The sequence below is a fragment of the Pristis pectinata genome, chromosome 10 (assembly GCF_009764475.1).
Source record: "Pristis pectinata isolate sPriPec2 chromosome 10, sPriPec2.1.pri, whole genome shotgun sequence".
Lineage (NCBI taxonomy): Eukaryota > Metazoa > Chordata > Chondrichthyes > Rhinopristiformes > Pristidae > Pristis > Pristis pectinata.
This window is the reverse complement of record NC_067414.1, coordinates 23,574,913-23,598,724: the sequence shown is the minus strand read 5'-3', so window position 1 is coordinate 23,598,724 and position 23,812 is coordinate 23,574,913. Positions and strand designations below refer to the sequence as shown.

The 23,812-nt window shown below is 41.6% G+C and overlaps 1 protein-coding gene across 1 annotated transcript in view; it reads left to right on the top strand.

Annotated features, from left to right (window-relative positions):
* The window catches only part of LOC127575007 (glutamate receptor ionotropic, kainate 2), a 358,965-nt gene that overhangs the window by 249,160 nt on the left and 85,993 nt on the right, over positions 1-23,812 (top strand). The window contains exon 11 of the mRNA XM_052024597.1: positions 12,472-12,675. Within this exon, the coding sequence (XP_051880557.1) occupies positions 12,472-12,675 (204 nt within the window). The remainder of the gene's footprint in view (positions 1-12,471; positions 12,676-23,812) is intronic.

Here is a 23,812-nt window from a genome sequence, read left to right as displayed (position 1 = left end):
TGAAGCTCTCAACTCTCTGGACCTCAGCACCATTGATGTAGACAGGTGCATGTACACCACCCCCTTTCCTGAAGTCAATGACCAGCTCTTTTGTTTTGTTGACATTGAGGGAAAGGTTGTTGTCATGACACCATTCCACTAAGCTCTCTATCTCCTTCCTGTACTCTGACTCATCGCTGTTTGAGATATGGCCTACAACGGTGGTATCATCTGCAGACTTGTAGATGGAATTAGAGCAGAATCTGGCCACAGAGTCATGAGTGTATAGGGAGTAGAGTAGAGGACTGAGGACGCAGCCTTGTGGGGTACCAGTGTTGAGAATAATCTTGCCGGAGGTATTGCTGCCTATCCTCACTGATTGTGGTCTGTTTGTTAGAAAGTCAAGGATCCAGTTACAGGGGGAGGTGTTGAGTCTCAGGTCTCGGAGTTTGTGTGACAAGCTTGCTTGGAATTATGTATTGAAGGCAGAGCTGTAGTCAATAAACAATAGTCTAACGTATGTGTCTTTACTGTCCAGATGCTCCAGAGCTGAGTGTAGGGCCAGGGAGATGGCATCCGCTGTAGATCTGTTTCACCGATAGGCAAATTGCAGTGGGTCAAGATTGTCTGATAGGCTGGAGTTGATGCGTGCCATGACCGTCCTCTCAAAGCACTTCATGGATAGTGGATGTCAGAGCCCACTGGTCGGTTAGTCATTGAGGCATGTTACCTTGCTTTTCTTTAGTACCGGGGATGATAGTGGTCTTCTTAAAACAGGAGGGAAACCTGAGATTGAAGCAGGGAGAGGTTAGAATACATCCGCAAATACTTCTGCCAGCTGATCAGCACAAGATCTGAGCACGCGGCCCGGGACACCATCTGGGCCAAGTGCTTTCCTCGTGTTCACTCTTCGGAAGACTGATCTTACGTCCTCTACTGTGATCACAGGTTCAGCTGTGTTGGCGGCTGTCAGAGTGGAATCATAGAACTTCACCATACAGAAGAAGGCTCTTCACCCCATCTGTCAATGTCAGTCTAAAGCGGACTTTAAGTTAATCCTAAAACAAACACGGTAGCATAGTGGTTAGCATAACGCTATTACAGCACTAGTGACCCGGGTTCAATTCCGGCCACTGTCTGTAAGAAGTTTGTATGTTCTCCCCATGTCTGCATGGGTTTCCTCCGGGTGCTCCGGTTTCCTCCCACATTCCAAAGATGTACAGGTTATGAAGTTTGGGGCGTGCTATGTTGGCGCCAGAAGTGTGGCGACACTTGCGGGCTGCCCCCAGAACACTCTACGCAAAAGATGTATTTCACTGTGTGTTTCAATGTACATGTGACTAATAACGAAATCTTGTCTTGTCTTGTCTTATCTTGCCTTATCTTCTCTTATCTCTTACCTTGCCATTGGTCCATGGCCCTCCACATTTTTCATCCTCTGGATGCAGAGGTACCTGGATGAGCCCTTCAAGTGTGCTGAGTGTTTCTAAATCCACCATCCTTTCAAGCAATGCATTAGAGACCCGCATGTGTTCCCGAAGGAAGTAATTTTTTCTTAACTCTGCTTTAACCTATCTTTCAATTAACTTAAATCTGAGCCCCTCTGCTGACTTCTCTGTTAAGAGAAATAGGTCCTTTCTATTTACGCAGTCTTGATCTTGTAATTTTTACACACGGTAATTAATTTCTTCCCAGTCTCATTCCAAGGAAAACAACTCCAACTTATCCAGTCTTACCTCATAACCTAATTTCCACAGCCTTGCAATATCCTTGTAACTCACTTCTGCACCCTCCGTAGTCTTAACATATCCCTCCTGTGGTGGCCATAATTATACACAGCATTCCAGTTGTCACCTAACTAGTACTTCAAACAATTCTTTGTATTCAATGTCACGGCCAATAAAGACAAGTATTCTCTGTAGTATCTTAATCCTCTTATCTACCTACCTGGATACCTTCAGGGATTTGTGGGTACACACTCAAAAATCCTTCTGAACCTCACACTTACATAGAACATTACAGCACAGTACAGGCCCTTTGGCTCACAATGTTGTGCCGACATTTTATCCTGCTCTAAGATCTATCTAACCCTTCCCTCCCACATAGCCCTCAATTTTTCTGTCATTCATGTGTCTATCCAAGAGTCTCTTAAATGTCCCTAATGTATCTGCCTCCACCACCTCTGCCAGCAGTGCGTTCCACACAACCACCACTCTCTATGTAAAAAACTTATCTCTAACTTCCCCCCTATACCTTCATCCAATCACAAAATTATGCCCCCTTGTGTTAGCTATTTTTGCCCTGGGAAAAAGTCTCTGATTATCTACTCGATCTATGCCTCTTATCATCTTGTACACTTCTGTCAAGTCACCTCCCATCCTCCTTTGCTCCAAACAGAAAAGCCCTAGCTCACTCAATCTTTCCTCATAAGGCATGCTCTCCAATCCAGGCAGCATTCTGGTAAATCTCCTCTGCACCTTCTCTAAAGCCTCCACATCCTTCCTATAATGAAGCGACCAGAACTGAACAGAATACTCCAAGTGTGGTCTAACCAGAGTTCTATAGAGCTGCAACATTACCTTGTGGCTCTTGAACTCAATACCCCGACTAATGAAGGCCAACCCACCATACGCCTTCTTAACAACCCTATCAACCTGCCTGGTAAACTTGAGGGATCTATGGATGTGGACCCCAACATCCCTCTGTTCCTCCACACTGCTAAGAGTCCTGCCATTAACCTTGTATCCTGCATCAAATTCAATCTTCCAAAGTGTATCACTTCACACTTATCCAGGTTGAACTCCATCTGCCATTTGTCAGCCCAGCTTTGCATCCTATCAATGTCCTGTTGTAACCCTCAACATCTTCTACACTATCCACAACACCACCAACCTTTGTGTCATCAACAAACTTACTAACCCACCCTTCCACATCCTTATTCAAGTCATTTATAAAAATCACAAACAGGGGGACCGAACAGATCCCTGTGGAACACCACTAGTTACTGACCTCCAGGTAAAATATTCTCCATCTACAACCACCCTCTGTATCTTATGGGCGAGCTAATTCTGAATCCATATAGCCAAGTTTCCCTGGATCCCATGCCCCCTGACTTTCTGAATAAGCCTTCCATGAGGAATGTTATCAAACACCTTACTAAAATCCATGTACATCACACTCACTGCTTTACATTCATCAATGTGCTTTGTCACATCCTCAAAGAATTCAATCAGACTCATGAGGCACAACCTACCCCTCACAAAGCCATGCTGACTGTCCCTAATTAGCCTATACTTCTCCAAATGCCCATAAATCCTGTCTCTAAGAATCTTCTCCAGTAATTTGCCCACCACTGAACTAAGACTCATTGGTTTGTAATTCCCAGGGTTATCCCTACTTCCTTTCTTGAACAAAGGAACAGCATTTGCCACCATCCAATCATCTGGCACTACTCCTGTGGCCAGTAAGGATACAAAGATCATTGCCAAAGGTGCAGCAATCTCTTACCTCACTTCACGATAAACCTTGGATATATCCCATCTGGCCCTGGTGACTTATCTATCTTAATGTTTTACAAAAGTTCCAGCACATCCTCTATCCTCATGTCAACATGCCCTAGCGTATCGGCCTGTTGTGTGCCATTCGCACAATGTTAAGGTCTCTCTCACTGGTGAATACTGAAGCAAAAGTATTCATTAGGACCTCTAACTCCAGGCACATGTTTCCTCTTTTATCCCTGATCGGACCTACCCTCACTCTATTCATCCTCCTATTCTTCACATACGTGTAGAATGCCTTGGGGTTTTCCTTAATCCTATTCGTCAAGGCCTTCTCATGCTCCCTTCTATCTCTCCTAAGTCCATTCTTAAGCTCCCTCCTGGCTACCTTGTAACTCTCCAGAGCCCTGTCTGATCCTCGCTTTCTGAACCTTAGGTAAGCTTCTTTCTTCCTCATGACAAGATATTCTATCTCTTAGTATCTTATCGTATATCACCTTGTTTGCCCCCTCAAATACATTACCTCAAACTTCTCCGCATAGAATTTCATCTGCCACATTTGTTCCCAGCTAATTTAGATTTCAATGAACTTTCAAAAACCCACTAACAGGTTAATTAAAATGTTCTATTTGAGATTGTGGATTTTTTGCACAATTTTTGGGCTGAATTATGATTATTCTGATTGGAATGTGTCTTCAGGAACTGTAGCTGTTGCATTCATGTGGGATTACGTGCAATTTTCCTGACACTGTTGCTGTAGCTTCCACTGCCTCTACTCCCTGAGGGTGTGATGTGCACTGGCAGATACACAGTGACAAGATTCTGCATGGTCCAGGGGTTAAACAAGAGGGTGCCCTTGTTCCTGGAAGCAGTGGTAGTTCTCTGGAAGAGATCTGGTGGAAGATGGATGTCCTGCACTGCGAGTCTTTGACTGAGATTAGTTTAGAATCTTTCACCATTTTGTGAGGAGGAAAACTGTGCTTAGTCCAAAGAGACCAATGGAATTCTACTTGATTCAAAATGAATTTGGAGCACAATTAAAATGAGATCAGATAAGATAAGATACCTTTATTAGTCACATGTACATCGAAACACACAGTGAAATGCATCTTCTGCGTAGAGTGTTCTGGGGGCAGCCCGCAAGTGTTGCCACACTTCTGGTGCCAACATAGCACGCTCACAACTTCCTAACCCATACATCTTTAGAGTGTGGGAGGAAACCGGAGCACCTGGAAAAAACCCACACAGACACGGGGAGAATGTACAAACTCCTTACAGACAGTGGCTGGAATTGAACCCGAGTCGCTGGTGCTGTAATAGCGTTACACTAACCACTACACTACCGTGCCTGCTATTTGTCTTTTGCAGTAAAATTGGAAATACATAGTGTTACATAGTAGTTTTTCTCCATCACATGGATCACTGGTTAAAATATAGCAGTTCACATACAGAAGGCCTTCCTGTTGTTTCTAGCATGATCACCATGTCTCCCTTCCCTGAGGCTGACCACGAGGTTCTCGCTGTTTGGTACATTGGTACTTAGCAAACTGAACTTTGATTTCATTAGTAAATTTTTTGAATTAACAGCATATAAAATTTCTCCAATGGCTCAATAAATTTGTCCATTAAATGGTTGTGCCTTAGACAGCAGGAAGGAAGTCTCACCCACAGACAATCCTAAGATGGATGTTCCTCAGACAGCTTATCTTTGGAAGGGCATTATAAATTGAAATTGTGCTTTAGGTTGACAACTAAAATTCCTGCTGAGGTCTGCTGAAGTGGATGGTAGAAATGACACCTAGCCATAATACCCCTGTGATCACAAAGTTCGGCAACGCTTACTAAACATTACTACAAATAACAAGCAGATGGATATCAGATCCGATATCAAATAATACATCACCCCTAATTTTCATTAAAAGGAACACTAGAGAGGCGTGTTGTATTAACCAATCCAATATTGATTGATTTACTCTGTCCCAAAAAATCAGAAATACTCATTATATTTTTGTTTACAAATGAATAATGGCTACTTGAATGGAATGTGAGGGCCTGTCCTCTGGGATAATCAAGTCATGAATTTTATATCTGCTTAGGTGCTATTTCAACACCTAGGGTTTAATAATTTTGAGGATCTTGTGGTTTGGTGATGTGTGGGTGTGATATCTCCTCGACACCTAAAATAAATGGAAGAGATATGGCAAAGGCAATCATTTATCCATTTCTCTGGGTATTTGTAGATCATATGCTGAAGTCAGAGTAACTTCAACAGAGATATTACCCCACTTTTTATAGTGCAAAAATAAAGTTAAATACCAATGGTCTTGGCAAATTTTCACCTATTTTCTCAATTAGAAAATTGCTAGTACTTGTTGGCATGGATGCACAGCGACACTTCACAGTATTAAATAACAGGATTAACGGCCAGTGCTATTATTCCAGGCTGTTGAAACCAGCAGTTGTTTGGTATAGGTAATTTCATATCATAACAGCAATTATTATATCTATCTAGATGTGTCATGTTAAGGCTGCTCTGTACATATTGATATTTAACTTGTGCAATCCCATGAAGAAACAATGGTTCAGATTGGGGAAAAAAGAATAATTCTGATGTAAGATGTTGCAAAACAGAAAGCAGAAGATGCTGGGAATACACAGCAGGATAACCCAACAAGAGTTATCAGATGAGAAATTAACTCATCTTTTTTGTTTCGAATGCTAATTGACCTGCTGTGATGTTATAACACTTTTTGATTTCATTGTAGTCATTTTTGGGCTGAGTAGAAAATAACCAAAGGCTTGAAACTCAGGGGGTTATCTAGTTTTCTTCCTTACTCCCTCATTACAAAAACATACTCTCTTCCTCTCCCTTTCTTTCTTTCTTTCCCCACCTTTCTCTCTCCCTCTGTCTGTTTGTCTAAGTTATAGCTCTTCTTACAGAATCTGCAATCTTTGTGAAAAGACAGGAAAATTGTACGTGGAATTTTGGATACCATACCAGAGGGTAATACATCATTATTTTTAGTTATGTTGCACACTGCAAATGACACTTTTAAAATCCAATTCCTATCCTTTATTTTCAGTGACTTCCCATTAGACTGAATTGTTTGACCAGCTGCCATTTGTTAGAGGGTGATTGATGAAGACAATCAATTTAAGTAAACTGAAAGGGCCATCCTGAAGCTATATGCAGGAAAACTGATGGGTTTGAAGTCTTCTACAATCCTCTTGTTCATTGCAAGCTATGAAAAACTCTGCTGTTTGCAGGCACTTCTTCAAAAAGGAATAATTTTGTTTTTAGCATTGAACATCAGAGAGCTGGCAATGTAAAGCGTAAAATAGTAATGGGCATAAAAACTGCATATATTCAGTAAAGCTAGCATAATAGGGAAAGCCTGGAGCTCTGCAGACTGAAAACATTAGTTGTTCAGGTTGCTCAGCAGAGATTTGTCCTTTCATCAATCACTCTGATTTTGGAAAAAAGAGTTTGGATGGAAAAAAATAATTAAATTAGTGGATGTGGGCCATTTAACTTAATCCGCAGACTTAGTTATTTTCTGGAAAAGCCTGGTGGATTTTTAAATGGATATTCTGGTAAATATCTGTTTAGTTTTATTGATGTCTTTAAAGCACACAAAAATGACAGCACATGCACTGTTGTCTTCTGAAAATATGTTAAAGCGAAAAAGAATCATGTGTGTATCTCTTGACGTTTGTCACTTCCAGTTGTTTTGAAGGTTTTGAAGCTTATGTTGGTTTAGATTTTGGAACCAATCATGCTGTTGATTTTTTAGCACAGCAAGATCCAAACTAATTGACAACTGGCAAAGCAGTGAATGTAACATTTTTTGTCATACTTACCATTGTTCCAGAAATTTGACTGGGTACTTCTTGTCATGATAAGTGCTTGGATGGATACCTGGTTGCAGTATTTCAATAACATCATTTCATGTGCATTGTTTGTTTTGAAATATTGTGTGGGAAATTGAATCACATTCTGGGAACAATCATTAATTGGCGATTGGTGGTCACTCCCAAAATAACTGTATTTGATTAATATCCCGCAGGAAGGTCCCCATAGGATGCAAGACCCACTATTTACCCTACATCCAGTTCTGACCTCTCATGGAACTGACCCATCACTCCCCCACCATCCTGGCCTCAATTTATGATCACGCCCTTCACCCTGTCTACAATCACAAAGGCTCCCCCTCCTTTCCCAACGTTCACTCCTGAGATGCTGATGTTCCACTTGAGTTCCAGCCAACAGTCTTCTCCCTCATATTCCAGGACCACAAATCCTGAGCACTGAGGCTCTGATCACACAACATGAACCCCTCATTCTCCTGCCCCAGGACTATACCCAGCCCTCAATGACCACTTTCAGCCACTGGCCACCCCTTGTCTGCCACCTTTGCCACTTACTGTGATGAGAATACTACAAGGTCTTGATTGGTCCCAAGAAACAACACTCATTGCGTGGTGTATTTTGGGTCACATCAAAGCACAAAGCTTTCGGTGCTACCAATATTACAATGATAGGTCCATGATCTAAATAGTCATTGGCCATTGTGCTACTCTGTATGACATTATAATAATTTTCACAAACATCTAGGCCAAAGTACCATTAAAGGTAGTCACTGGTGTTGGCGCTTTCTTCTCAGGCGGTTCCTTGGGATAAAAGATGTTTTGCTTCCACTGCAATTCTTGTGGATTCTGAGTCAGCTGATGAGGCCATTGTGGGATGTACAGACTCTGTCACAGGTGGAGCAGGATGGGATGGGTGGGTGGGTAGTTGTGGAGCTGGTGCGCCCCATCTACTTTATACACTGGGCTTCTGGATCCTCTTGATATTTGGTCTCAGTGGGTATTCCAAATGCTCCGTCTTCATTTTGAGCAGTCATTGACCGAAGATTACCGTGGGGTTGTTGTATGTTTTCAAGGTGACTTTGAGAACATCCTTGAATTAGTTACCATTGCAATGTAAGCTAAGTTGTGCTCAGCAAAGCCCCACAAACAGCAATGTAGTAATGATGTGAGTCAGTATTCTTCCCGTGATGACTTGAGATGAATATCTGTCAGAGAACTCAGGATTGCTCCCCTGGGGTTTTCTTCTAAATAATCCAATGGGATTACTTTGATCTTTCTGAAAGAAGATAGGGAACAATATTAAAAACACAAAATATTGTAGATACAGGAAATCTGAAATTAAAACAAGATAATGCTGAAGGTACTCAGTAGATCAGGTAGCATCTATGGAGAGACAAAGAGAGTTAATATTTCAGGTTGATGGCCTGCCGAGCAGTTTCAACATTTTCTGGTTTTGCCACTGTATCTAATCTGAAATGCAGCTCCTCCAAGTTTGCAGCAGTTCCTCAGGAACATATTGGTGCATCAGTCCAGACTTTTATGATCATTTCTTTGGATTGGGACTTGTCACTGATTCAGAATGTTATAGATCTGATTATACTACCATGTGGTTCAGAAATTTGTTTTTTGTTGGTAACACCAACAGGTACAATTGCTCCCTTCCTGATATTATGTTCAATATCAGTATCATATTAGTCAATCAGTACATGCATGCATTTTACCCCATGATGTTGAAAGTAGCAACTAAATTAGAAATTATGTTGGATTTAAGCTGTCTTTTCACTGGCAAATTCATCATCAAATATAATTTGTTTTCATGTTAAAAAGTCTTTAGTCTTAGGGAAAAACCAAATGAAAATAGGAGGCAGCGATACAATGAAATTATTTTTAAGTAGATTTCTTATAGCATGGTTCCCAAAGCAGTCTTCTGCCAGGAGCCCAGCTACTAGCTCCTCAGCACAGCTGAGTTTGTTGTAGGGGCTAACTCAATGCCAGCAATGGGCTACACTCACAGAATGACTTTGATAGCTGGTGAGAGTTTGCCTCCAACCCTACCCCACCCTTCCCCACCTACCTCTCTTCCCAGGCTCACCAGCTGTCAAAGTTGTCACAGTTAGTGAATGTTTGAGAATCTCTGGACAGTCATTGACAGTCAAAATCACTTCTGAACTATCAAAAAAGCTAAAAATATCAAATAATTGAGATTATTATACTTTTAAAGTAAAAAAGAACACGTGCGCTATTAAACGTAATTCAAAACATTTAAACAATCTTAATTAAGTCAGACTAAAAGGCTCACTTAGCTTTTTCCTGGCAGCCGATTGCTCCCATTGATTTGAAGGTTCAGTGGGCAGATTTCCCAGTCTGGTAGCTGAGAGATCTGTGCAAATTTGTGGTGCTTTGTTGGACTGCAGAAGGAGACCATTCAACCCATTGAGTCTATGCCAGCTCTCAGAGAAATCCCATACCTTCACTTATTTCCCTGTGAACTAATCTCTGTCACATGCCCATTGACTCCCCCCGATTCTCCTACCACTCTCTCCCCCTTACACAAGGAGTAATTAATTAATAATAATCAATTAACCTACCAACAAAGCATGTCTTCAGGATATAAGTTTCCTGCTTCTGAACTCCAGAGAATGTAGGTTTATTCTACTTACCCACCTCAAAGGACCTACTTCCCATTCTGGGAATAAACCTTGTTGCATTCTTTGTAAGGCAAGTATCATTTTCCTTAAACAAGGAGACCATATTATACACACTACCTCAGGTGTGGTCCCACAATGCAGCAAGATTTCCTCACTCTTATATTTCAATCCTCCTGCAATGCTTTATTTGCTCATGAATATACTATCATAGTGCCCAGGACTTCACTAAACAATAACAATAGCTTAGTATGCCATTAAACACTCATATGCCCCTCATCCAACAAATCATAGAATTTTCCTCTTATAGCAATTATGAATCAGATCTCCTTACCTGGTTTATAGATGTTTTAAATTCTTTATTGATCAAACTGATTGCCCTTGATTCTTGTGGACAAAGCTTCAAAAACCTCTGGGTGATGGGTTCAACTGCCAATAGCAGTTGTCATTTTGCAGTCAGCTCAAATGTGGGTAAGGAAACCTCTTTGTGATTGCCATCTACTGCCTTTTCTTAGTTGATAAATCAGTGCTTCTCCACATTGATCAACACTTTCAAGAGATCCTGAAATTAGCAAGTGTGCAGAATGTGCTCTGAATCAGGGAACTTCAGTGTTCATCACCACGTAGCACCAACTCAGAACGAGCTGGCCATACACTGACGGACATAGCTGGCAGAAGGAGTTTGCAGCAGGTAGTGAGTGAATAAACATGATGAGAAACCTACTTGACCTTGCCAGATATATCAGCCCCTGACAGCATTGGTAGAAGTGACTACTGCACATTTCAAGTGAATGTCCTGTCTGCATATCCTTCATTATGTTATCTGTCACTCTAAACATGCTAAGTGTCTTGGACTCCTCACACACATTGCAGCCAAAAACTGGGCATCCAAGACGAGCTGTAGATCATCATCAGTAGAAATGTCCGCCACAATCTGAAATTCAGGCCCAGCATATTACTCACTCCCTTGGCTTGATAGTGGTTGCAATTATAAATAGTGCAGAAAGCATGCCAGGTGGGACTGCAGCACTGGAATTCAAGCATGCTGTACAGCAAAACTAGCATGTAACAGGCATAGCTAAATGATCTCACCACCTGCGCATCAGATCAAAGCGAGAAACTGGATCCTAAACCAACCTGAACTGGGAGATTGACAGTTTGCTGGTTGCAAGAATGATAATTGTGATTCTGCATCTTAAAGACAAGACATCTTGCAGCTTCTCTTTATTCTTTCATGGGATGCTGGTATCACTGAGAAGACCAACATTTATAGCCCAGCTCCAATCATCCTTCAGTAGGTGTTGGTGAGCTCCTGCAATCTGTGAGTTTAAGGGAATCCTACAGTGTTGCTAGGCAAGGAGCTCATGGATTTTGACCCACTGATGATGAAGGAATGGCAATGTTTTTCCAATTCAGGATATTGCTCATTCTGGAGGGGCACTTGCAAGGGGGTGGTGTTCCAATGTGCTTATGGCCTATGTTCGCCGAGGCGGTAGCAGATCTAGATCTGGGAGGTGAAGATGAGTTACACTGAACCTCTTGGATAGTCATAATGGAAAGAAACTACAGATAAAATAAGCTGACAAACTTCAACCTAAATTAAGTGGGAATGTGATACAAAGTTAAGATGAATCTGGATCTAACTTCCTAGATATATTGGATGCAAAACTAGTATCCTCTTTAGACACCACAATGAAATATGTACACTTGTTCTTGCATGTGCAAGACACCAAGGCAGAAGCAGAGCAACAAAATAAGATGGTGATGGTTCCAGGTCCTGTCACATGAACCTTTCATCTCTTGGCTTAATGAATGAGGTTGTCTATTTATCTCCTTGTATGCAGACAACATGGAGATCCTATCTATTTTATACCATCGTACCTAATTGTGCAGAAGGAAAAGTAAAACACTGACCAGGTGCAGAGCAGTTTGTACAAAGTTTAAGTTAAAATGAAAGTTTTCTGACAAGGATGAGGTAATATCTGAGTCATTATGTTACTATTTTTCCCCATTTCATCTCCATATGTAGTCCCCTTTCGTTTGGCTTGAGAGAAACAGAAATAACATACTGAAATAAATAAGCCAAAAGATGCTAATTATGGCCAGGAGGTAACTCACAGTGATTTTATTTGTTATTTCTATGCATCAAATGCTTACTTATTTTACAGTAATTTTAATGGCTTTGTAATCTTAAATGTCAGGATAAATGAATATAGAACCTAAATGTGTTATTTCAATGGCTCTGATCTCAAATTACAGCCCTTTCAACAGCTAATAGTTTAGTTCCAACAGCTCCCACTACAGGGAATGCCAGACTTCAGGGATTATAGCCAGAAGCCTTTGAAATTTATCTGCTCTGACTTAGGTCTGCACCTGATTAGTGAAGGGCAGTTGTGGAGACATTATCTCTGAGATGTATTTGTCACCTGGGACCTGTAAAGTCCTCGCATTGATCTCTTTACTGTTATCAACCTTCACAGGAAGAGCCTTATGTGATGTTTAAAAAGTCGGATAAACCTCTTTATGGAAATAGTCGATTTGAGGGATTCTGCATTGACCTCCTGAAGGAATTGTCCAATATCCTCGGATTTACCTATGAGGTCAGACTGGTGGATGATGGGAGATATGGAGTTCAAGATGAAAAAGGACAGTGGAATGGAATGGTCAGGGAACTGATGGATCATGTGAGTAATTCTGCTTGGAATTATTATAAATACAATAAAAGAAACACCATCATTTATATTGCAGCTTTCTCACTGCAGTATGTCCCAAAGGGCTTTACAAACAATTAGGTACTTTTGAACTTGTAATGTAAAAAGCGTGCCATAGACAGACTTCATAAAGCTGGTTTCAGGTAGCACATGCATATGATTACTGCCACAAAGGGAATGCTATGAAAGGAACACTTAGGTATTTCCATTGGGAGAGCCTTTCATTAGTAATACGGATTATGTAAGAATTATTGGTATTACAGAGCTGCAATAAGGTAGCAAGAAAATGTAAGGAAAAATCACAACAGCAGGGCCATGCAAATTATTTTATATCACACACATCTAATTTTATGCCTGAAATATCCTAATATTTTTAATTGTAACCTAAAGAGACCATGTTGGCATGGTAACTGAATTGGACGATATTTCAGCAAATTTTCTTTTGGAGGAATCTGCAGTCGAGTTATTACCCTGTCTTAGGCTTCGACTGCTTCTTCTTCCATGCGCTTAGCCCTTGATATTGCCATCCATATTTCCTTACAATGTAAAAGGAGGCTATTCAGCCCATCAAGTCTATACCAGCTCACAGAATAATCCCATTCCCCCACTAATTTTGACCTATTCTCCTACATTACCATCAAGTCCCCCAAGATTCTACCACCACTTGACTACTGTCTGGACAGTTTACAGTGGCCAATTGACCTACCAACCTGTCTGACTTTGGAATGTGAGGGAGCACCTGCAGGAACCACAAGTGGTCACAGGGAGAACGTGCAAACCCCAAACATACCAAGAACCAAAGGAATGGGTTGGAGAGAGGAGGGAGATGTGATTCTCAGATGGGAATTCCAGAAGTATTCATTTGGTTATGCTGTAACTTCAGGACACTGGTGCCCTGTGGGTATTGTTGCACTGACATTGAGAATGGTTTTGTATGTAGAGGTCTATTGGATGATAAAACTAAAGACAATAGTTACTCAGGTTGCTTTCATGTGTCTGACCAGCTCACCATGAGCCGGAACTTTGTGCAGTTTCTGTGCATGTATGGATTAATTGAACAGTCCCATTATGATAGGTGGAATGCCTGTTAAGTTGTTGCGATTATTTTCCTGCTGATCAGCCTGGTTGCAGAGCTAGAAACCTACAGGGGAGAGGATGTCAGGCAACTGTGATAATACAGGATGAATCTGGGCAGAGGTGCCAGTGAATCTGACTTCATGCAGGTCAGGGCAGTGAACCTAACCGTGGAAGTGAGGGTAAATCTGAGTTGGGATGAGGTTGAGTTTGATTTTGCAGAGGTGGTAGGTGAATCTGCCTCTGGTGGTGGAACCCCATCTGCATGGATGGGTGAGTCTGCCTTGCAGAGGCAGCAGATGAACCTGATGCGGTGGTAGGTGTGAATCTGATTTTGGAGTGTGAACTTGACATTGAACTTGGCTTTTGGCTGATTGGGCGTGGGTGGAGGGACAAGTTTGCTTGCTTTTCTTGGAAGCAACCTCCCACCACCACTTTAACTGCTGAGATTTCCAAGGAGAATCCCAGTTTCGGTATGTTAAAAATAAAACTGTAGAGTAAAAAAATGGTGTGCAAAGTTCTCTTAAAATCTCTCAATATCTGACCTGACTTGCATGCAGTAAAACCAGAAATAGAGGGATGGGTTGGGAGATACTGGAGGCAAATAAGGGATGGGTTTCAGACTTGAGACATTTTTATCTTGCCTTCCATTTGCATCCCATCTATTCTGGGGATTGAAAGTCTTACCTTAGCCTTAGCTTTAATTGAATTTGATTTTTTTTAATCAAGTGCTTTCCAACAGTTCATCCCATATGAGATAATTTCAGCTGCCGCAGTGCAGAGTTCCTCATACACTGTTGTGGCTGCCCTTTAGTAGCATGTTCACGCCAGGCAGCTCCCAGCTACTGCAGCAAGTGAGTGCTTCAAAGTCTGATATAATTCCACGTTAATGGAAAGGTCTTGTCAATTGCTGCCTAATATGTTTTCCAGCAATTCCTCATTCAGTTATTTTAGAATAATATAAATCATATTAAAATAAATTGTTTAACACTTCTGCAAAATTATGGAGACAAAAATTGCAGATGAATAGCATAAGTGTTATGACATTGTTGGTCCACTGGTTCATTTTGGAGCTAAAGTGAAAGTAATGGGAATGTCACAGATTTTTCAAGTTGCTCAGTACATGGTGCATCAAGAGAAGTTGTTCCAGCAAGCACATATGGTATTAATTGAATCAAACATCATACAGTATAGCTCAGTCTTTCACCACACTCTTATTTTACTTGGCTATTGGTCCAGTCTCTGATGGAGGTCAGGTGTAACCGCATTACTGAATTAGTGCAGTGCACTGTCTGCAACAAGATTTTGAGATTTAAGAACTGACGTTTATGTAACTTCTTTCATGACCTCATGAAATCCCAAGGACATCACAACCAGATGAGCATATCTGGAGTGCAGTCATGGAAAATGCAGCAGTCAGTTTGCATGCAATAACACATCGTGAACAGCAGTGAGTAAAGGGAACAACTAACCTATTATTAATAGAGCTTGCTTAAGGGGTGAATGAGGGTCAGGAAAACTTCCTGCTCGGCTTTGAATGTTGATACAATATAATTATGGTGTGGGCTTGAACTTATCTCTCTCTGACATAGAGACAGGTGTACTAGATTGAACATAAGAACTTAATAGGAGCTGGAGTAAGCCACTTTGTCCCTCAAACCTGCCCCGCCATTCAATATAATCATGGCTGATCTGCCCCAGCCCTCATGTCCTCTTCTGTACCAGCTTCTTGATCTTCCAAAACAAAATTATCTACTTCTTCTTTAAATACCCTTGATAATCTATCTCCCACAACTGCCTGGAATAGAAAATTCAACAGATTCATCATCCTCTGCGAGAAGAAGTTCACGTGCACCTCTGTGTTTATGACAACTGGTGTTTATGACCGGATGTGGCAGGACTGTAGAGTCTACCTGTACTGCACTACAATTGCAACACTATATTCTGCATTTTTTCCCTTTTATAATTCCTCGATATACTTATGTATGGAATGATCTGTCAGGATGGCACTCAAACAAGATTGTTTTACTGCATCTTGGTACATGTGACAATAATAAACCAATCACCAATTCCTGTAAGCCTGAAGATTAGCTCCATGTCCACAGGAGGTTTCATGGAAGTGAGATGTAAATGACAGCAAGAAAAATCGAGAAATTCATTGTGGTAATAACACCAGTCTTCACGAAGAATGGTTCTACTGCTTAGCAATACAACTTGCATACTGTCAGGCAGTAAGCGTAAGATGGAGGCAAATTCCTCTAGGCAGCCAGTTTAATGCGGATGTTTCACAGCGTGTCCCAAATGATGGAGCTAAAGGATTTAGTGAAGTTGAAGAAGGCCTTGTACTGTGGTTGGTGCTGCTCCCTGCAATTTTCTCACATGGTGAGGATCATGCCTGCTGAATCCGTACGGTGATTTAGGAAGCAGCTGCAGCCACTGGGAAGCAATGGTTGAGTAGAACCAAGGTGATGACTTTCCTTGTGGCCAACAGCTAGGAGACCCCTTAGACATATCTTCCTTCTTGAAAATAGTCATGATTAGAACATCTCTGAGTTTCCCAGTAATATCCTCTTCTTCCAAGATGTGGGTGATGAGGATGTGGATTTGCGACAGTGGCTCATCACTGCAGAATCTTAGGATTTCAGCAGGGATACTATCTGCCTCTGTAGCCTTGTTATCCTTCAGGTGGGATATGGTCTTCTCAACTGCAAATTGCCCGTATTGTAGGTGGGTGGCAGCAGAGAAAATAGGTTACAAGGGAATAAGTGGGGCAATGGGTCTGTAGGGAATGGTCTGAGAACTGGCATTAGCTTAATGGGCTGAATGTCATAAGGAAATCTGAGAAATATAGGTAGACAGGAATACAGAACTGAGGTTACAGTGGGATCAGCCACGAGCTTATCGAATGATGGAGCAGGCTTGAGAAGCCACGTGGTCTACTCCTGCTCCTAATTGGGATGTTCATATGATAACTCATTTTTATGAGGTTGGGGCAGTTTTGCCTTGCACTTCCATGGTTGCCACCTCACTTCGTGTTACTGATAAACTGAGAGATCTGATTTCCCACCTGGTTGCAGATTGTGGTATAGTACAGTTCTGGTACTGCTGATGGTTCATAGCTCTAAGGGATGCCTAGTTTGGAGTTGGTAGACCTGTTCTGAATCTATCCCATTTCCCATGAGTGCAATAGCATACGCATGGCAAGAAATTAGTTTCCATTCTTCAGTACTTCCATGTGTAATGCAATCCAATTTCCATGAAAAATGAATTGTGAATGAAAACTGGGAACTCACAGCGTGTCTGGGTTTTTCATTCTGGGCTCTTGCATGTGACTATGGTGTTACACAGGGAGGACATTGGACTTGTTCTGACTGATGTAACACCTACAAGATCATGGCTGAGAGATGCACTATGGAGGGGTGAACAGAATTAGATAAGATCTTTAGTAGTCATGTGTACATCGAAGCACGCAGTTAAATGCATCTTTGCATAGAATGTTTTGGGGGTAGCCCGCAACCGTCATCGTGTTTCCGGCGCCAACATAGCATGCCCACAACTTCCAAACTCATATGTCTTTGGAATGTTGGAGGAAACCAGAGCACCCGGAGGAAACACACGCAGTCACGGGGAGAACGTACAAACTCCTTGCAGACAGCGGTGGGAATTGAACCCGGGTCGCTGGCGCTGTAATAGCGTTATGCTAACTGCTACACTACTGTGCCTGCCCGTGAATTAATAGATCAGAATTAATAGATCATAATTAATAGATTCTGAATTAATAGATCAGAAGGTGGGAGGTGGGTCATTGTGAAGGTTTTCCACTATTGATCCATAGTAGGGGTGCATGGGAGGACTATGTGGTTGGATGAGGTGGGGGTGTCATTATGATCAGTGGTTGAGGCATCAAGACAGGCAAGTTTGCAGTGGAGTGGTTGCTGCTGCTTTCAGTCCATTTCTCCAGAAGCAGGCTAGTGCGGAATTTGAGGGGGTCCTCTGAACGTGCTGGGAACCCTTCTTGAGTAGTTCTGCTTTCAGTAGTTTATTTATAGGCTTTCTTTCAGGTTCCCCATCTATCTTCCCTCATCCAGTCTCACCCCCCCCCCCCAAGTTTGTGATCCTTTCCTCACTTGATGGCCCACCCATTTTGAGCTTCACAATGACTACCCGTATATTCTGATCTACAAGTTCTGCTCCCCCTCCTACCAGGTACCCCTCACCCATGATTTTGGAGGAGTTATCTTAGTTGGATCTTAAGTGCTATAATGTATGTGTGCTGCAGAGCCAGTTCCATTTCCCTATGGTAATGCCTCAGCAATGTCTTTAATCAGTTGGAGGGCAAATTGCTCTGCAATTAAACATCAATTAAACAAAAATAGTAAAAATAAAGGAAAGTTAGAAAATAGTTCAGTTAATAAGCCTTTAAAGTACTCTTAAGTAGTTAAAAGCAAAAAATTCAAACTCAATTCCAAACATTACCTTTTACTTTCGTTTCCTTCTCGCAGTCACTGGTCCCCAATGGGCTTGCTCTTCCTTCGCCAGGTGTAACTTGGCGCAGGTTCAGTGGGCAGATACTCATCCTTTGTTGAGGGATTGCAGCAATTTAGTGCCCTGCTGCTTGGCTTCACGAGGTCCAATATCATAAATCGACAGGTGAACTCAGTCAGCAACATGGGAACCTGTGCATTTGCAAGAGAATCCCAAACATCTTAATGCTCGCAAGAGGTGAATGTTGGTAACTTGGCATGTGTTTGCTTGCATGTTCTCCCTGTGACCACATGGTTTACCACAGGTGCTCTGGTTTCTTCTCACATTGTGAGGGTTGGTAGCTTAATTAGTCACTGTACGCTGCCCGGAGTGTAGAATTAATGAGAACGTAGGCAGAATAGGATACCAGGAAAATTAGTTGGGGAATAGGATTGCTCTGTGACCTGGTATAAACTGGATGGGCTGAGTGGTCTCCCTCCATGTTGTAATGAACTACAGAATTACTGACATTTCCAGCAAAGTCTGGCCCCATCATTAAATGCCGACCTTTCAGCAATGCTCACATGGAAAAGAAAATCCACATTCCCCTGCAATTACAATGGTTTACCTTCCCCCTGTTGCTGATCTTTGCAGCTTCCATGACCAAATTTCATGAACAGATGGCCCAAACCAAACCAGCAATCCAAACTCCAATTAAGACCAAAACCTTGCCGTTGTTGATTTACCACACTTGACTACCCTCAATGCCTGGCTTCCACATGACTTTACCTCTCTTGTTGCTGCCATGCATTGTTTCCCCAGTGAATGTAGCCAAGCTGATAGAAGGCTACTGCCTTACAGTGGAGGAAGCCGCAGAGATCCCTGAATGATAAGCATGACCGGCCCTATGCCTAGATGTCCCGGTCTCAAGTTATGCCATCTTGTTGTGTTTAGGATTTGCAGGTTGACAGGCAATCAGCAAGGGCACTGGTGCAGTGACAGTGCTGGGATCACAGTGCTATCATTCTAAAAGAAGACAACAGATTTGTGTTTCACTTTGCTCCCTTGCCTCTACCTTAGGAATGTCAGTGATCAGCTGGAGGACTCATTGCTAAGACTCTATATGGCCCGAATGCTCCTTCCATTCAGAAGTCATTCAATGGCTGCAAAATGCTGAGAAATATCCTGAAGTTGTAAATTTTGTTTGCTTTGTTCTTTGCTTAATCTTCCAGTATACTATACACACAGATTTAACATTTTGGGCAAAGCGAAAGGGACTGAGGTTAATCTTTATTTTTACACAGGTACGGGTTATGATCTTGAACTCATTGCCTGTGATGTGGATAGATTCAATCATTGCTTCCAAAATGGAATTGGGCAGACAATTAGGAGGGAAGACTTTGCAGAGCTCTGTGGAAAGAGCAGGCTAATGGGCTTGTTTTATGAGAAGCCAGCTTTGCTTAAGTGGGCTGAATGGCCTCCTTTTGTGTTTTAACTGTAATGACTCGATAAGGATTTATTCTCTGTTAAAAACATAAGTTCTGATTTTAACTTATTTGGAATGTAAAATCTAGAGGGACATCTGATCAGAACATACTCACACCCTGACCAACAGGCTATCTTAAAATCTGGGGTTATGTACTTGGAGATTTGACAGGTAAAGCTTACATAAAAACAAATTGATCAGTTCTGTTTCTCACCTGGCACCAAGATCAGCATTTTTCAAATACAATGCAATAACAGCTTGCATTACTACAGTATTTTTCATTCATAAAATTATGTCTCAGAATAGCTTGAAGGGTGGAATACAAAGATGAACATCAAGCAGATGTACCTTAACTGTTAGGTTATGAGATTGTTATGTAGCTGGCTGTTTTGCCAATGCATAACAGTTACTTTCAGCGACACTTATTTATCAGTTAATTTCTGAAATAAGATTTTCAATGAGCCAATGATTTTGTGCCAAGAAAGAATCATATTTCCTGATTTGAAACCAACTTCTGCATCTGATCACATGGACTTCATAAACATTAATATGCACAACATTTATCTTTTCTTAAAACGCCTGCTGTGCTCATTATAGCATTCATCAGAAAGATTTATTTTTTCTGAATGAATGAGGCAATGTCGTTCACACATTGGATATTGCTACTTGCCATTCATCTGCCACCGTTAAGGCTCTGTTTAATTGTGGGTTGGTTTTAATGTGCCTTGATGATTCCTGTTATTTTAAACTGCAGCTTTCGTAGATAGTCAAATGGAAGCCAGGCACTAAGGCTATGCTCAAGTGTGATAAGTCAACAACTGCAAGGTTTTGGCTTCGACTGGAGTTTGGATTGCTGATCTGGTTTGCCATTTGTTCATTTAATTGTAGCCAGTTCAGCAGTCGTTGTAGTCAATATTTTTTAACTCAAAGTTGAATTGTATTGAGAATTTTAATTCTGGGTTGAGAAATTCTGTGGCTTTAAAGCCAGCTGCTTAATAAGATAAGGGTCAAAATGCTGTAATTACTATGGGTATTAGTTTTGCCACAGGCTTCAATTTGCATTCATTTTTCTGTTGCACATGTGGGCATGTTTTAAAAGCTTTCTATATCAAAAATATTTAATTTACTAATGAACTGACTAGTGCTCAAGAAAACTATTAAGTTGTTCAGTGTATTTTTAAAGTCAGTTTTACCAATTTAAGTCAGACACCCTTATTAAAAATGCAACTGCTGACCCTAACCCTAACCCATTTCTAGCTGAATTAATTTCGAGCAGCATTCTTAGATACATCAAGGATTTTCTTATTGGAAGGAGAAAGGAACTATTATGCTCTATTAAGCTGCTAGTTTGTGGAAGATTTTACTATTGTGATTGTGTGTGAATGAATTATAGGGGAAACTTGACCGAGCAGGCTTTGGGCCACAACATCCCAATTGTGCACGTAATGGAAACTCTAGCTTCTGCAGTTATTTTTCTGAACAATATTGCAGTGATTATATGGGGCCAAATTGCGCTGGCTGTGGCTGGTGGTTCGAAACTGAAACAAGTCCTGGAGATCCAGGTATACACTGTGAAACATGGAAGTCTGAGACTTACTGACAGACTCAGAGACCCAGTCTGTCAATTTGCCTTGTCCTGATGTGGGATCTAAAACCCCACTGCAGGGCACAGATTTAGGAGGCAATAGGGAAGGCATGATACTTTAAAAAAAGTAATTTTTTTTTCTATTTTTTTAATAATTTCTTCAATCCAATCTTTATAAATGTGGACACACACAACAAACCACTTAATTCAGAAAATATATTGACAAATTTATTCAGACGGCAACAGACGGTGACGCAGAATTAACAGAATGCGCATATGTGCAAGTGGAAGTTGTTCTGAGATAGGGCTGAAGGCACATCGTTGGGGCAGAAAACCTGGAACCTTGCTGTGTGATACTTGATACTGATATCACTGCGTTTGTGGAAAGATCGGCATAAAACCCAGGTCATTTTAATTCCGTTGTCATACCAAACATCTATCAGTTTGATGATCAGGCAATTACAAAAAAAGTGATTTAAACAAGAGTTACACCACAAGACAACAGGTTTACTGCGTGTTTTAAAGGAGTGATAAAGTGCTGAGACAACTCTTGTGTTTGTGATTTCGTCTAAAGCCTTTGTTTGGCTGCTAGATTGAGATCTCTCCAACCTAGCCAATTACTTTGTGCACTGCAAAAGCAATTAAGAACGGCTTCTTGCAGCTTCTCTGTGCATTTGCTGGTAGATTATTCTGTTCACAGGTTATCCAGACTGAATGATATTGCTGACGTATGTTCTCGAATTGCTGGTGCAGTAAACTCACAGGAAATCCTGCTACGTATTAGGAATGTCAGTTCAGTCATCTTGTGACAAATAACTGTGCTTTGGTCCAGTGGCTCTGTTGTTAAACGCTAAGCTAAGAGCACTGTTTGCACTAAATGGAAAGTACCAGCTTAAAAGTGCTGTTGTAGTGATTCACTGAACAAAAAATTATGAAAACGAAGCTTTAAGTTTATGGTTATATTGCAGGATGTTTCTAGAGTGCAGTCTCTGTCCTTTTAAAAGAGATAAAGAATACTGGTAATGAATAAAGTGTCTCTATTTCAGGAGAGTGATTACACATTTGAACATCATCATTGGCCCATTGATTAGTTGATTCGCTCAAAGTTACTCCAAGGTTGCTCCTCCCTGTTTCAACCTTCTGCTGCATAATGTGGATTGAAACACATGACTTAGCTTGTATCAAGCGGCTGCCTCATAGAATGGGCAACTGCTCAACCTGTGAGACGTTCTTTACAACCACTATAACACACCTCACCAGTGGGATGAGAAACAACCCAATGAACTCCACCGACCATTGGGTTGTTTCTCATCCCCCTGGTGAGGTAGAACAGTAATCAGTCTGAATTTGGGTTCTTAAATGAATGGCACCAAGTCTGTGATTTACTTCTTTGGTCCTCCAGAGCAGCCCAGATATGCCCAGTGAGATCCAATGCTACAAAACACAAACCACCATGCCACAGTCAGAAATCACATGCACACCTGTATGGCTGCAATATCTGTGTGCCACTTGTGCAAAAGCAGGTCTTATGATGGCTACTTTTGTGTTACTTAAAAGGGACTTGAGGATCATGGAGAAATGGCACAGAAGAGGATTTGAAGCCAGCTTAGTTCAGCCCTTGTCATATTAAATGGTGGGGCAGACTTAGAGTCATAGAGCAATACAGCATGGATACAGGCCCTTCAGCCCAATGAGTCTGTGCCGACCATGGTGCCCACCCATCTAGTCCCAATTTCCTGCGTTCAGCCCATATCTCCCTCAGCCCCGCCCTTGCATGCACCTATCCAAGTGCTTCTTAAATGATACTATTGTACCTGTGTCAACCACTTCCTTGGGCAGCTCATTCCATATACTCACCATCCTCTACATGCAAAAGTTGCCCCTCAAGTTCCTTTTAAATCTTTCCCCTCTCACCCTAAACCCATGCCCCCTAGTTTTGGACTCCCCGACCCTGGGACAAAGACTGCTACCATCCACCTTATCTATGCCCTTAATGATTTTATAAACCTCCACAAGGTCACCCCTCATTTTCCTACACTCCTAGGATTAAAGACCTAGCCTGGCCAACCTCTCCCTATAACTCAGCCCCTCTAGTCCTGGCAACATCCTTGTAAATCTTTTCTGCACTCTTTTCAGTTTAACCACATCTTTCCTATAACAAGGTGACCAAAACTGTACACAGTACTCCAAGTGCAGCTTTACCATTGACTTATACAACTGCAACATAATGTCCCAACTCCTATACTCAGTGCTCTGACTGATGAAGGCCAGTGGGTTAAATGCCTTTTTCACCACCCTGTCTCCCTGTGATGCTGCTTTCAATGAACTGTGCACTTGTACTCCTCGGTCCCTCTGTTCCATTACACTCCCTGGTGCCCCACTATTCATAGTATAAGTCCTATGCTGGTTTGACTTTCCAAAATGCATCACCTCACATTTAACTATATTGAAATCCATTTGCCACTTCTTGGCCCACTTCCCTAACTCATCAAGATCCCCCT